This window comes from Amphiura filiformis, unplaced genomic scaffold (assembly GCF_039555335.1).
Source record: "Amphiura filiformis unplaced genomic scaffold, Afil_fr2py scaffold_157, whole genome shotgun sequence".
Classification (NCBI taxonomy): Eukaryota; Metazoa; Echinodermata; class Ophiuroidea; order Amphilepidida; family Amphiuridae; genus Amphiura; species Amphiura filiformis.
This window is the reverse complement of record NW_027305621.1, coordinates 111,744-127,728: the sequence shown is the minus strand read 5'-3', so window position 1 is coordinate 127,728 and position 15,985 is coordinate 111,744. Positions and strand designations below refer to the sequence as shown.

Genomic DNA, 15,985 nt, shown 5'->3' with positions numbered 1-15,985 from the left:
TGCAACAGGTACCACCATTGGATCAAACTTTTAATTATATCAGAAATATTGCGTATGCTTACCCGCAAAAGTTGGGTATCCTCATCATGAATCAGATTATCTTTTTCCAATGCATCAAACAATTTAAGGGCGTCATCACCGATCTCTTCATGTCTGGGTCCTAATTTGTCTTTAAGAAGTGTGCGAGATTTCTGGATATCTTTTGATTCGAGGTCGTCGGCTAGACACAAAATGAGCCAACGAAAACGACTGATTTCCGCTGCCATTGGGATGCCGGATTGTGATCAGTTGATTAGTCATGTTACGCTACAATAGTAAGCACAAGATATATTTTCAGAAACAGCAGCGTAATGCAGTCTTCTTCTGTACCACTAATTTGTGTATGTAACAATTGTAGAATAACAGTTGTATTTTAATCATAATAATAATTATTATATTTTCTAGGGAGACTCCCTTTTATTGTTTGGCTTGGACAAAAAACCTAGCAAAACAAATTAAATTACCACGTTTGCTATTGTTGTCAATATCAAAATGTTTTTGTCATATTTGACCACACATTATAAATAAACCGCTTTCCAACATATCGAAGTTCTGTATCTCACTGGCGTTTGCCAGTGGGTGCGGTTAACAAATGTGGCGACAATACAGGTGGTAAGAACCTGTTCGTTATTGCTGTAAACATGGCAGAGGGCATCAAGGGGTCAAGAAAGGAAACAGATCTCAGAAAAGGTCGTTCCGGCAGTAGTGATCAGACAGCGGAAACCATTTAGGAGAAGGAATGGAGTTATTCTGTACTTTGAGGACAATGCCGCACATCGTCTACACTAGGTAAATACTTATTTTGTATAGGCAGTGAAACCACTCCTCCCTACGCCATACATAAATTCTCCCCGCCACATTTCCCTAATGTGAATTCCCCCAATGTGAAATTTAAAAAGGAAGTAAATTAAGTTTGGCAGAGGTGGGGCTCGAACCCACGCCGCACCGCTATTACGGATACAGCATATTTGGTCTACTTCCAGCGCCTTAGACCGCTCGGCTACCTGACTTGTTGGCCATCGTGAGACTTATTTGAACATATAATATAATCGCAACTTCATACCACGTGACAAGCAAAGACAGAAAACATACCATTACTTTTGGAATTTTATCTACTTAAAAACATTAATGTTTATAATAGCGTGTTCTACATACATAAATACGACAATACATGGGCCTGTATACATGCACAATACATTATCGATTTTGACTGCACGTGGCTATATAGATCAGTGTGGAGCCAACCAATTTTCTTGTAAATAGACGTTCTGGGTTTTTCCATTTATATACAAAATCCACATTAGACCCAAAGCTTTTCCTTTGAAAATTGGAAATCTCTTCATGTTCGTAATGACTCTGGATTTAACTTTTGTTGCCTCAACATGCAATCTATAAGAAACAAAACGGATGAATTTAGTGATTATGTTTTACAACAAGATCTCCACCTAGTAGCCATCACCGAAACCTGGTTCATGCCAGGGGATGAACTTATTGAACGCGAGTGTACTCCCCCAGGATACACCCTCCATCATGTCCGAAGGCAGGTAAAAAAGGGCGGTGGAGTGGGACTTCTGTATAAATCAACTCTATCTGTAAACATTAAAGACAATCACAAGGAATATAATACATTTGAATCTCTGCATGCAGAAATCTCAAGCAACTCAAAATCAATTCGGCTGATTGTTATCTACCGACCTGAGTTAGACACAAATGGACATCGTGTAACTTTCTCACTGTTTCTTGAGGAATTTGAAACCCTCATTTCCAATTATCTAGTTCACCCATCTGAAATTGTACTCACTGGAGATTTCAACATTCATTTTGAAAAATCGGACAGCTACTCAACTAGGTTTAAAGAACTACTATCTTCATATGCGCTTATTCAACATGTAAATGAGCCAACACATCGTTTAGGTCATTGTATTGATTTTGTTATTACTCGTGATATTCCTACACCATTTGTTTCCAATATTATCGTGAATCCCGGTTTTTCTGACCATTTTTCTATACTTGCCAATTTCCACTTGAAGAGACCGTCTGTGCCTAAAGTGAAAATAACAACCCGGTGTCTCAAAAATATTGATTCTGAAAAATTCTGTAGCGATATTGTTAACAGTCTTTCAAACACTGATTTTTCAAATAATGATATTGATTCTTGTGTGGAAAGTTATGAAAATGCGCTTCAATCAACACTTAACAAACATGCTCCTGCTAAATCCCGTGCCGTCAAACTTTGCACTGAATCTCCATGGTTTAATGATGATATTCGCGCAGCCAGGAAGAAACGGCGTCAGCTTGAACGTAAGTGGCGCAATAATGGGAAACTTGAAGTTTACAGGCTGGAATATCAAAATCAACGTGCCCTGGTGAAAAACATGATCCAAAATGCAAAAGTGGAATATTATTCTTCACAAGTTAGTGAAAGTGCGGGTGATCAAAAGAAACTGTTCAATGTCATTGACAGACTTCTTCAAAAATCTAAAATATCTTCTGATTCTGATGAATCACTTGCAATCAAATTTGCTGATTTTTTCCGTGAGAAGATAGAAACCATTCGGAAAACATTCATTATCAAACCTATATGTGCTACATCAAATCCATGCTCGTCTGTACAAAAATTGAATTCTTTCGCACCCACTGATTGTGATGAGGTTAGAAAAGTCATCATGAAATCGCCATCGAAATCATGTGAATTAGATCCTTTACCTACATCTCTAATTAAGGACAACATTGATATTTTTGTGCCATATATTACTGACATTGTCAACAAATCGCTCCTTACAGGAATTTTTCCACAAAGTCAAAAAACTGCTTATGTTCGTCCTCTTATTAAAAAACCTACTTTGGATAAAGAAATCTTCAAAAACTAACGACCTATATCCAATCTCAAATTTCTTGGAAAGACAATTGAAAGAATTGTTTCCAACAGAATTTCAAACCATATCAATAAATTTTCCCTATCAGATCCCTATCAATCAGCTTATAAACACTACCACGGAACAGAAACTGCTCTCCTTCGAGTTAATAATGACATTCTCACATCACTTGACAATGGCCAAATCACAGCTTTGATTCTTCTCGATTTAAGTGCTGCATTTGACACTGTTGACCATAATATACTTCTCTCCCGTCTTCACTATTATCTCGGCATTCAAGATCTTGCCCTGGACTGGTGTAAATCATATCTTACAAATAGGCCGCAATATGTTCGCATTGGCAATGCTACTTCTCATTCTACCATTCTTGATTATTCTGTGCCTCAAGGCTCTGTACTTGGACCTCAGTGGTTTACCATTTACACCTATCCTGTACGGGATATCATTCTTCGCCATCAATTGAATTATCATGTTTATGCGGACGACACGCAACTTTATTTATCATTTGAATCTTCTCAACATAGTGCTAATTCTGCAATTGCTTCTCTTGAAATCTGTATCAGTGAAATCCGTAATTGGATGAAATCAAACTTCTTGAAGTTAAATGATGATAAAACAGAATTTCTTCTGTTCGGATCCCACCAACAGCTCTCTAAAATCAACATTGAAAATGTTTGCATCGGTGACTCTGCAATTGCCTTATCTTCCAAAGCACGCAATTTAGGTGCATTTTTGACACTCACATGACCATGCAACCTCATATCTCTAATGTCATTCGTTGTTCAGCGCTTCAACTACGTAACATCAGCCGGATCCGCAAATACCTAAGTCGCGATGCTACTGAACAAATTATTCACTCATTCATCTCTTCTCGTTTGGATAACAACAATGCACTTCTTTATGGATTACCAGCAAACCAACTCTATCGCCTTCAGAAAATTCAAAACACTGCCGCTCGAATTCTTACTTTCACCAGAAAATATTGCCATATCACGCCAATCCTAAAGGAACTGCATTGGCTTCCTGTCACACAAAGAATTGTTTTTAAACTTATGCTGATTGTATATAAATGTATTAATGATATTGCTCCGTCATATTTATCTGAACTCCTTTCACATTATGTTCCCACCCGTACGCTTCGATCTGGAAACATGCAACTTCTACAAGAAAGAAAATCCAACCGCACATGGGGTGACAGATCATTTGCAATCGCAGCTCCACGTCTATGGAATGAACTGCCTATTTATATTAGAACTGCTAAAAATGTTACTGTGTTTAAAAAGTTGTTAAAAACTCATATTATGTCAGAGACATTCTCTAATTCTTAAGTTATATTTCTTAATTTAGTTCCAGTTTTCTTTGTCTTGTTTGTTTTTGTTTTTTGTTTTAGTGCCTTGAGCGCTCTTAATTGAGTGGATATGTGCCTTGTCGCTATTATTATTATTATTATTATATTTATTTCAGAAAATAAAAGATTAGGCTGCCATAAAAACAAAACAATAATCTTTGGCGGGGTCTAATGTAATTTTTACATAGAATTTTCAACGTTTTTTTCAGTCGTCATTCTCACTTAATTAAAAAATATTTTGGCGTATATAAAATTAAAATTAAATTCTCTGCTTCCTAAACCACATAAAGTATAGCACGCTTGGGTATCACTAGACTACCCCGTAGTCCACTTGCCCATTGTGCATACTCTGGATATTGTATTTAAGCTTAAAACTCGGATTTAATTAATGTGTGCACAATTGATGGATTTTCACATCTGATCAGTCACCCTACTCCCTCTGTTTGTTAGCTTCCCAAGTGGACTACTGACATTGCCTTGCGGTTAAGATTTTTAACACGGGACTCTATGGAGAGTTAGGCCAATTTCTGGCCTAACTAAAATTGGACATGATGTAATGCATCTTTAAATGGATCTGCCTTGTGATTGGTCGCCCATACCTCGCTATGGTTTAAATCGTCTGGGCCCGCGCCATTACCATTAACTACACCGTAAACAACTGTCTGTGGTATTTGCGGCGCTTTTGTGTTGACGCGAAAGTTAATCTCTTATCAAACATCTAGCGCGTACTTGTGGTTAATGGACTGATAAACAAGTATGCTTGACAGTGTGTTTTTAGAGAGCAAAGTCCAGGGGGTAAAGTTCTGCTTACAATTCAAAGTTCATAGTCGAATTATCGGGGTTCGCTATCAATAAACTGGTAGATTCCAAAATCAGAATTGTTCAGTATTAAAGTGAGCCGTTATAATTATGCAAGATAATGTTGCATTCAATTACTTTTATTGTCACTAATCGTCTGATATTTTTAACTCTTTATGACCATTTTACTATTGAATACTTTAATTTGAATAAACTTCAGTATAATTTTGAGTTCAACGAAATGGGGTCATCATGACTAATAATAACATATTTTAAATAAAATTCGACTATGGCATAGTCTAGGGTATCACGAATCGTTATGTATGATGTACAGTTAATATTCATATATTCTTTTATACATAGGATGCTTCAGTTTTTACACAAAAAATATTTCCTTGAAAACCCCTCACTCGGCTATTTCAAAAACGAACCAGGCTTCCCTAGAATGTGTAATAAATTAGCATTAAACATTTTCTTATTTTAACAGCATTATAGAAACTCTTGCAGTTTGGCGAAAAGAGGAGTGCAGTGAAACGAACCGGTCTATAATGCTCCGCCAGCTGCCGAAGGTCTGCGCGGTAAGCGATTTGTATTGGTATCTCATTGGCTAAAAAACCCGGCTAAAAACTAATCGCTATAGCTTAGGGATCATGTCTTTAATTTAGCTGCTTGAGTTGTCTTTCAGGCATGATTGATTATTCTATTGTTGAATGTCGGACAATAAAGCTTGTATTTACACAGTCTCTATAGAATTAATTACTCAATGAATAGTCCGAATCGACTCGCATTTCTGAAGCACATATAATTGGATTGATATGAATTGTGTGATAGGCCTATGCAAGCTGGTGTGTTTACTATTGATATGATAAAATCTCAAATCCTTGAATATATTTCGTTATTTTTGCTATTTGAACAAGACTTTTTTTGAGGCTTGCACGTGAATATATGTGTTGAAAGAATCTGATAACCTTTACTCTGCGTATTGAATTTCTTGCTTGCGGCTTGAAAACATAAACTGGCAAAAAAATTGAATTTCTTGCTTGCGTCTTGAAAACATAAACTGGCTAAAAAATTGAATCTGCTTGAGCTACAAACGTTAAAAGGGTAATGAGCATACGCAGATCGCAGCAGAGCATGCGTATATGCGGAGTGGAAAAGAAAAGTTATGTATCTATCGTACAGGTGGTGTTCGTACAGGTACAGGTGGAGTGTTATACTTGTTATGCCTGGAGTGCTCGGCCATTTATCTCGAAACTATTCAACCATGGCGGAACAAAATTGCCACGCCGTGCTGTTGAATAACTAGTGGTTCGCCCTACTATCGTGGCGATTTCTGACACGAAGATACAGGGATGGTGACGCTGTGTGCCAGGGTCATAGTCAATGTTAAAAGGGAAATGAAAGGCTCAACAATCACAGGACCAGTTGCCAAGGAGTGCGCAGACTTGTGGCCTCGTATCGCTAGCAATACTGGTAGCATTGCTTAAAACAACAGTTTATATACAGGCATACAGCAAATAAATATTTGTGAAAAAAACCCTAAAACCTTTCCAGCTCGACAAAGGTGGTTTTTATGAATTATGAGCTAGAAGTTTGTGTTCTACTACTATTCCAACAGGCAGCACTCTCCGTACTTTAATTCCCGAGAAAATGTAGAATATAGACGAATCCAACGAGCCAAGTCATGGTCAGGATTTGGTCGGACATCTTTGGGTAGCCGCTAGCACCAACCTGGTGTTTTGAGCGTCCAATTGTGCAAATAAAAGCCGCCTAACACCTAGAGAAGATGCAAGGACGAGGAGGGTTAATAGAATAATAGCTAATAATATATATAATGGAGATAATTCCGCAGGTAATCCGGTCGCATCCATTCATACATAGTCCTTTTGTTCGCAAGTACATCAATACCGCGTGTAATCCGATTATTGGGCTATTCCAGAAAATAGATGCACACCCCCTATAGAGGAGTTCGGATATCCGGACTTTTTGTCCACTCGTGACTGTTGGAAATCCAGACTTTTAAAGTGCCCAAAGGCAAAAAAATCCTGAATTTGAGAGCTCATTTGCCACCTTTCCGTGATTTTTCCTTCATTTAATTGGATTTCCAAGCTTTTTCCAGTAGCATTGGCAACTGGAAATCCAGTCGTTTTCAGAAAGCAGACTTGGAAATCCGGACATTTCTTTGATTGAAAATTTACTCCTCTATACGGGGTGTGCACCTATTTTCTGGAATAGCCCATTATGTCACTTCAACAGCGAATAGACCATGTAGAAGCTTGTAAACTTTAATCATTCTTTTGTCTAACTGTGTTTTCGCGGAAGGTGATGGAATGCAGTTTAAAATTTCCGCCAAGGCCGAATCATTTCACATTTTGGGTGCATTGTAGCCGACGGCTACCCAACTAAAGGCTGCTAGTCAGGTGTAGGAATGCGTGGATTTGGATTCCTCTATACATCAATACTAAAAGTACCCCATTTCAACCTCTTATTTCCTTAATAAAATGGACTAATTTTCAGCCAGTGACTGTAGGCCATTGATGTTATGCTAATGTTGTTTCCGGTGCATCAAATCTTATTTTGTTTGGGCTGAGGTCGACACCTATAAAAATCCGAAAAAGATATCAGTATACATTTGTACCGATTTGTAGGTAACATTCCAATGTTTAAATATGGCCATGCGTCCTGAACTCGCCGATTTCTCTGTCACGATGCACCTATTTTGGTACAAATTGTCATATCTGGAAATTTATACACCCTGTGATAGTATGATGTAGGGTATATATATACGTATATGTGCAAAGAAATAATGTAAAAAATGCAAGCCTATTTTGTATTTTGGATGAAGCTTACTTGGAATACAGTACTGATTTTCATTCATGTGTACCCTCCATCAATTCTTAATGCAGTTTTGAAAAGTTCAGACCATTAGCCTTTTGATGATATAGGGCTTTATGATAGTAAATCAATGTGTATTTCAGAAAATGGCTGGTGGATTTTTATACCAATTCAACCCATCAGTCTAGTACATTTTGAAAAATATTTTCTTAGGGTAACACCCTACACTAATTTTTTGCTATCCTAGGGGTATACTTTTCAAAATACAGCGATGGTAATCTCTAGCAGTATATTGCGCTTGACAATTTGGGTTTACTGTGTAGAGAATAGGGACGAATTTGTATGTCATGTGACTTACCTGTGACTACCAGTCCTCTCATTTTCTTTTAAGAAAGTTAATGTATTTAAATGTTTACATGGACATTGTCCATGTAAACATTTAAATACATTAACTTTCTTAAAAGACAACTAAGCTATCTTCTCATTCTAAGCTATCTTCTCATTCTTTTGATACCAAATGTATAGTAATAAGGACACATTTGAAATGCATAATGAACCATTTTACAATTGTGTGCACTTAAAATGAAAACTACCCATAGAGTTTGTACATGAGTGCACCGCTGCCACATGCACCGCTGCCACCACCACCCCTGACTTGGTCAATTGGATTGGGTGCTATCCTGCCAATGTTCTCAATATGTTAATGAAACTCTCCATAATTACTAATCAACATCTTAGCTTTCATTTGATACCAAATTTACTGTCATATCTTTATTTCTGCCAAAGATACACTCAAAAAACAAAATGATCACAGTGAAAACCGTGACGCCACCACCCTTTTTGGGTGTTGAGTTCAAAACGCATGGCCATATGCTAAGTTTGAAGACGCTACTATTTACAGAACCAAAGTTATAAGTTAACCCCACCCAGGTGCAATGAGAAGCTGTTAGGGGTAGTCACAGTCGTTGTACTGATGAACCCTGCGCCATTTGTAGGCAGCAAACGTGGTTCCGACATATTCTAATAACGGTGGAATAAATGTAAAGCGCTTTGAGGCTGTTTACGGCATAAAGCGCTATATAAATATCTACATTTATTTTTTTATTTTTATAAGAGCGGAAGTAGAACTTATTGAATGACCCTCGTATTTGATATTGCTACCCATACCGCGACCGACCGCACAGTAGATGTATCGGGTACAATGAGACCAGGAAACAAAGAATTATAAATATTTTGAAATATATTCCTTTGCTATTGTTATAGTTACCTCACATAACATCCTTGAAAGATATTTTAACACGTCACCGCCTCAGCACATCTGCGTATCTACATAAAACCAAAAACACAGATATATCAGTACGACAGCAACTTAGCTCACTTCCGGTAATTTTTACCGGCGTGACCTCTGCTGTTACGTAACGCAATGTTGAAAATCAGGTGGCAAATACGGTTTTTCAGAAAACATCAAAAAATGGAATACACGAGTCGTTTCTCCCTTCATTTCCATATTGAGCCCATAGATAAGATATGAAACATGAGTATAAGACAAAGAATAACGTGTAAAAGTTGAATTATTGTGAGAGAAAATGCATGTCACGATCACTAAAATGGTTATATCTACAGCTTTGAGGAAACGCCGGTTTAATGCTTTTCTGTTATGATAAACATTAATTAACCACAGCTTGTATTAAAATTTCAGCGAAAATGAGCGGTGGAATAACCTAGTCGTAGGTTGAAAAAAGGCGTTCTCTGAGTCATCGTGTCGTAAGCGCACGTTGCAAGTGTCACGATGCGTCACGAAATGGATCCCAGCCGGCGCTGTCTATTATACATGTTATATAGCAATTAAAACGTCTATTGTTATATATTTTATAAATGCAAAATACTCTTTTGTGTAACAAAATATTGTAGTCGTCAAAGAAGGTAGTATCATCTCATTTAACTGAAGTACAAGCAGTTTTGAAAAGATTGTTGTTGAGTGAGATCCTTGAACATGTTGAACGAGAAATAAGATAGCAAAAGAATACCCTTTGCCTGAACAAGTTGCGATGGCTTAGTGGACAGAACGAAGGCGTGCAGTGCGAAAGGTTGAGAGTTCGATTCCCATGTTATCTTATCGATAATGTGGAATTTTTCAGATTGTTTTTCTTTTCTTTTTCCTCTCCTTTTGTCTTTAATAATAAAGGCCTAATGAATGTCAGCTTGAAGGCCCACTTTTTTCATGATTTATTTCGTGTTCATGTTTAAGCCTAATCCTACATTCGAGTTCATATCTTTTTAAAAAATTCATTTAAGTTCAGTAGCTTTCAATATGAAATAATCAAATAAAGCATGTCAAACTTAAGTAATTTTTAAAAGTTCAAGAATATATATAGGCCTATCAAATAAAGGAACGTCAACACAGATTTTCACGATTTTTTAATTGGACTAGACCCCTCCCTATCGGCAACATATTTTATGAGCTTGCATACATATCAAATCATGAGATGCACGAATTTCAAACCTAATATTTTGGCATATTTGTAATTTTTACACAATGTCCAACTTACACCTCGGATTACACCTGTAACGTGAAAACCTTCCTGACAGTTATTTACTAATATTATAAATATTGTTATATAAATTTTTGGAATAACAAAACTTCGAATTTGCCCGAAATCGTATATTATGGCTTTAATAAAAATATGAAAACTAGGATTTAAAAATATGAGTTAAAATCAAATCAAAAATCAAAGAGAGGTGCTTTCGGGGTTCGAACCAAGATCGAACTTCCAAATACATGTATTTACCACTAAGCCATACCAGAGATATGATTAATTCGGTGACAATAATAGCAATGTTATTCCCACTCAGTGGCTCACTCGTGTATTATATTTCTGGAATGAATTAACACCGTCCAAATAATGTAACACAAACCTTTATGTTGACTTTTAAAATTGTTTGAACTTTGGGAGTATTATTTTCAAGTTAAATAACCAACAATGGACAATTGACAATGAAAGTTTCTTTGCAGGAAAAACATCGGCCGTACAATATATGGCGTGACAGTAGTCACGCACAAAGATAAACATTTCAACATGTTCAATATGCGACTAGAAATATACCCCAACCAAAAATCACGAAATTTTCAGGCAAGCTGACTTTAGTTATTCTATAACATGACACCCATTTTTGATTCCGGCGCTTTTTCTTGCTTGATGATATGAACATTTTTGTGTTCGTGACATGCAATTTTTCTCATTTTCCGAGCTACTTTGGACATGTTCAAGCTTCTTTTTTTCCCATTTAATTCAACTTTTACACGTTATTTGTTGCTTTACACAAATGTTTGATATCTTATCTGTGGTCAGGATACATAAATGGAGCAATATACGACTCGTGTCTTCCATTTCTGGAGCTATTTTGATAAAAAGCGTTTGCCGGCTAAAATTTCAACATTGTGTTACGTAACCCGTGTTCACCAACCCGTATAAATTTTCTGTCGAACAAAAGAGGTCACGAAGTTGCTGTCGTACTGATATAACATTGTTTGAAACGTAAACACTCGACGCACAAGGTGCATGCACGTAAATGTGCAGCACAGCTGTTTCGTATTGGAAAACAACAACCTTCTCGACCGCAAGATTGACAATGGGGCTAATGGGCGGTATGATCATCGTACAACCACCAATGAAAACAGCGTATTTCGTCAGTGCATTGGGTCATTTACATACAAACATTAATGAGCTAAACAAGTTGTAGGTTTACAAGACGGTCGGCTTCGCCTCCCCGATCGCGGTTTGTAAACATGGTAAAACATGAAGATAAAACTGACAGAGTGTTCGCTTGCTTGCCAATGGTGCGAAATATAAATGATCAGTGCAGATATTTAGTTGATTTTATTGGCCGTATAAAGCGGTCGAGGCCTGAGGAAATTAGCTGTTTAAATTTAAATGAATACGTGTGCTCAATAACTCCTACAATTCAGCCTAAGTGTAGCCTTTTTGTTTTAACGCAAGGGGTGCTTGAGGGGGATATGCTATAATAGGCTTATAGGCATATATTTATGAATGATAGGCCTGTAATTCATACAAATTTCCTGCGGACCTGACTTCTGGGCCGCAAATGTTATGGGTATGAACCTACTCAATTAGGCCTATATCATATGGATACTTGCAAGTTAGCCTTTTCTTTTTGACGGAGAAGGGTGCATGAGGGGATATGCTCCCTCGGAAGTTGGGGAAGTTTCAAATAATTAATGAAAGGCACAATAAAGTCATTTTGTGTAAAAGTTTACACTTATTTATTGGTATTATTTTAGGCATAATAGATTTCAACGGACCCGAATTGTGAGAGGGGATATTATCCTCAAACTAAAAACATTTTACATTAGGCCCCTATTATTAACTTATTTTTCCGACCATCATGATTAAGGGAGGTGTAATGAGCGTGAACCTGGTTTGGATGCAGAGGGAGTGTGCCTGTAACAGACACAGCCACCAGAAAAGGACCAGCTCAGATCGCGCGCCAAATAAGTTTGCAGTCCAGAAATTTCATTTTTTCTCAGCCTTGCAAAAAATAGGCAGAGGTGGGAATCGAACCCGGGACCTCGGTGTTGTAAAACCTACTGCGTTACCACTGAGCCAACTGACAATCAGCTATGAGAAGTTTGATAGTAATCCTTGATATTGCTGAATAGAATAAATCAATACTGATAGGTCTATTTATCTAATGTAGGCCTACGATGTTATTCAAATTGGCCTATAAACTAGGAATATAATGTGAAATGACTATCAATCGATCAATCAATCAAGTTGTCAAGTTATCAACAATCATTAATAAACCGACGTAGGCCTATCATGGAATATTACTAACTAGGCCTACTAACTAATATACCAAATAAATAAAATAAATAAATAAGTCAGTAAATAAATAAATAGGCATAGGCCTAAATAAATAAATAAATACATAATGCAGAATGCAGTTAGTATTTTAGTTGCAAAATTCCAAACATTCTATTCACACATTCTATTATAATTTTCTGCTATACACGCAAAGGACCTGTACCTTTAATATGTCCGCGCCTAATCAATAATGAGTCTTTCACCATGCTCACACACCATGTTAAACTATTGTATCCCTGCAAGTATTATCTACTGACCAAGTCCTAACACCTCAATGAAATGGATGCTATAACGTACCCAATCAAGCGAACATATCAAGGTCATATCAGGGCGTTTACAAAGAATGGTCAAAGGTCAATACGTTTCCAAAAAAGTATAGTAATAGATGTAGACACAAGCTTTCGTGCGGGAAACATAAACACATAGTCGTCAGTCGTGTGGTTTTTATGAGATTTGATACGGCGCTGAAGTCTATTGGCTGTCCCAAAATCAGTACCAGACCCGGTTTCCAGACGGCAATGTGTGTGTTGTTACAAGGAATGCAAACTCATTTTATCAATGAGTGAACCACATAGAGGAATACGACATCTATCGTGAGCCAATCTGCATTCTGTTGCCTGCAAAAGCCGACGATCAGGTAAAAATTCTAAAAGCAGCGTGACTAGATATTTGCGTTAATTTCATGATACGTGTAAAACGCATTGAAAACGCCAAATTGCAGTCATAAAATATATAATATTAGTAAATCACCCAATCGAATGCTAACGTAGGTATGTGGAAAAGAACTGCAATAACAATAACAAACTATGTGCCCAAAGAGTTGTCTTTGGCATGTCGCTTTTTTGAAATATGACCAAAAATATCAAATTTTGGAAAAACGCCCCAAAATTTAAAACAAACACGAACCTTCCAAAATAAATATATATTAGCACTCGGCGGCCCAGTCACTACCTGCCGCTGTGATTTGGGGTAACTCATTGCTTCCCCTCTCCAGATACCGGAACTTCAAGGTCGCTCATACCCCAGCCCTTAAGCATAGCCTATAGGCCATATCATCATGTCATGATAATGCATAATATGTATTTTAGAACGGATTTCCAGTGGATGCGATTTCCGTGTCACAAATTTCAAGCATGAACATAATTATGATGCGCAATGACTCAGAACGTACTCTTCTTCTTTACTTCCTTGTTTTCTTTCCACTTTTCTGCCTTTCTTTTGCCTAAAATGCTCGGACATTGAAATGAGGCTAGGTGGCTGTGGCAAAACAAAATTTTCATCCCAGTTTTGCTAATATTTTGTGCCGATTGTAACATTTTCGTCCCGGTAATGGTATTATTTTATATTTGTTTTCAGTTTTCGGGATATTTCTTTCAATTTTTGGGAAATTAGACCGAAAAAGTAGGCCTTTTCCTTTTCCCTCCCTTTTCCACCCCTTCGATTTTTTAGGGGGCACTGTCTATATACCTTACTGTTTTTTATGCTTTTTAGTCAAATAAGTCCAAAGTTTTGGGTAGAAGGTCCACTTTTTAAAATCAGCACCCCTAAAAGAAATACTGCGTACGGGCCCGGCTACGCCACTTCTCTGTCACTCCCATCCCCTTCCCTCCCTCTTCCCTCTCCTTCTCTCTCTCTCTCTCTCTCTCTCTCTCTCTCTCTCTCTCTCTCTGCCTCCCTCTTTTTTTAAGACCCCGGGACTGAAAGGCCCAAAAGCCCCACCCCCTGGGCACGCGCCTGATTTACCGTAATTTATTGATCTATTTTGAGCCACCTGATCATAACATAACCCCACCCCTATTAATAAAATACAAGTGTCCATATTTATCCGAATTCATCCCCATGCACGTGTGCAAGAAGAGTCAGGCCACGAGGTTAGGCCTGAACGTTTCCATAGGGGCCTACCATTTTCCCCCCAAGTCATTTTGAACATATTTTTGAAAGTCTAGAAACACCGAGTAGTGTTCAGACGTGTTTTGCCGAGTGTCCTGAAAAATTGGAAGAAAATCAAGATTTTGCTGAAGAAGAGGACCGTTCAGGTTTGATTGGGATACTATTTAAGGTTAAGCTAAACCCCATATCCATATAATCATGGTTAGAACGAGCAGAACACAGTCTGTAACAAGTGAAACTGAAAAATCAAAAACCCGTCATGCCCGCAGTAGTAAACACAAAATCCAAGATGGCGGCCATGAGTTCGACGGGAACGGGAGTGGTACAGGTACATGTAGTGGTAGTATAAATATACAGAGTCCAATAGCCAGTGCCAACCATAGTAGTGTAAACACTAGTGCCTCACGCTTATTACCTGATAGCAATCGCCGTGAGAGAACTGGTAGTAGTGCTAGCAGTAAGAATGGTAAAGCAAATCCAATGACACCAGACCATCGCCGTGAGAGAACTGGTCATGTTGGTACTGGTAGTGATCATGGTGATAGTACAAATCCAATGACATTGACACCTAATACTAGAACACGTATTCTCCCTGGCATACCAACCCCCCGTAGCTCAAAGCAAAATGAACCAAGTGAAGTAGTAGTTGACACCATTATTATGTGTCCTGCCCTATCTTGCCGAAAGCAAATAAATGATGATGATAAAGCTGTTTGTTGTGACAAGTGTGGCAGATGGGAACATCAGGCATGTGCTGGCTTCAATCAGACAGAGTATAAGTTACTAACCAAGAAAAGTAAATACCAGGCTAACCTCATGTGGTTTTGTGATGCGTGTATCCCAACAGTGACCTGCTTCGTACAAGGTAGGGGCCTACGTGGTGGTAGTCCAGGTAAACAGACAGATGAAATGATGGAAGTGAAGAAGAAACTTGACGTAATGATTGAAGGGTTCAGGAAACTTGAGAAAGCTACTGTTAACAGGGAAGAAAGATTGGAAGAAATGATTGAGGAAAAGGTTTCACACTACCTGCAAGAAAGGAGCAACAGGGAATGTAATTTGATTGTTCACAACATACCAGAGTCAGAGAGTGTAGAAAGTGAAGATAGAAAAGCTTATGATGTGATGCAAGTTACCGACATTCTGGAAGAATTAGATGTTGAAGACTTTGAAATTACTCAGCCTGTTAGATTAGGGAAGAAATCAGATGACGATGGCAGACGGCCACGATTACTGAAAGTCACCGTGAACAATGAGAATGCAAAGAAGAAAGCCTTGACAAATGCCAAGAAGCTGAGGAATAGCAAGGATAAAGC

At 37.8% G+C, this 15,985-nt stretch overlaps 1 protein-coding gene across 1 annotated transcript in view; it reads right to left on the bottom strand.

Moving 5' to 3' along the window:
- LOC140145164 (uncharacterized) overlaps positions 1–15,985 on the bottom strand; it is a gene marked incomplete at its 3' end in the record, with an annotated part of 57,484 nt that overhangs the window by 27,103 nt on the left and 14,396 nt on the right. The window contains exons 2-3 of the mRNA XM_072166940.1: positions 9,164–9,222; positions 63–306 (exon numbers count right to left, since the gene is read on the bottom strand). Coding sequence (XP_072023041.1) covers positions 63–266 — 204 coding nt within the window. The remainder of the gene's footprint in view (positions 1–62; positions 307–9,163; positions 9,223–15,985) is intronic.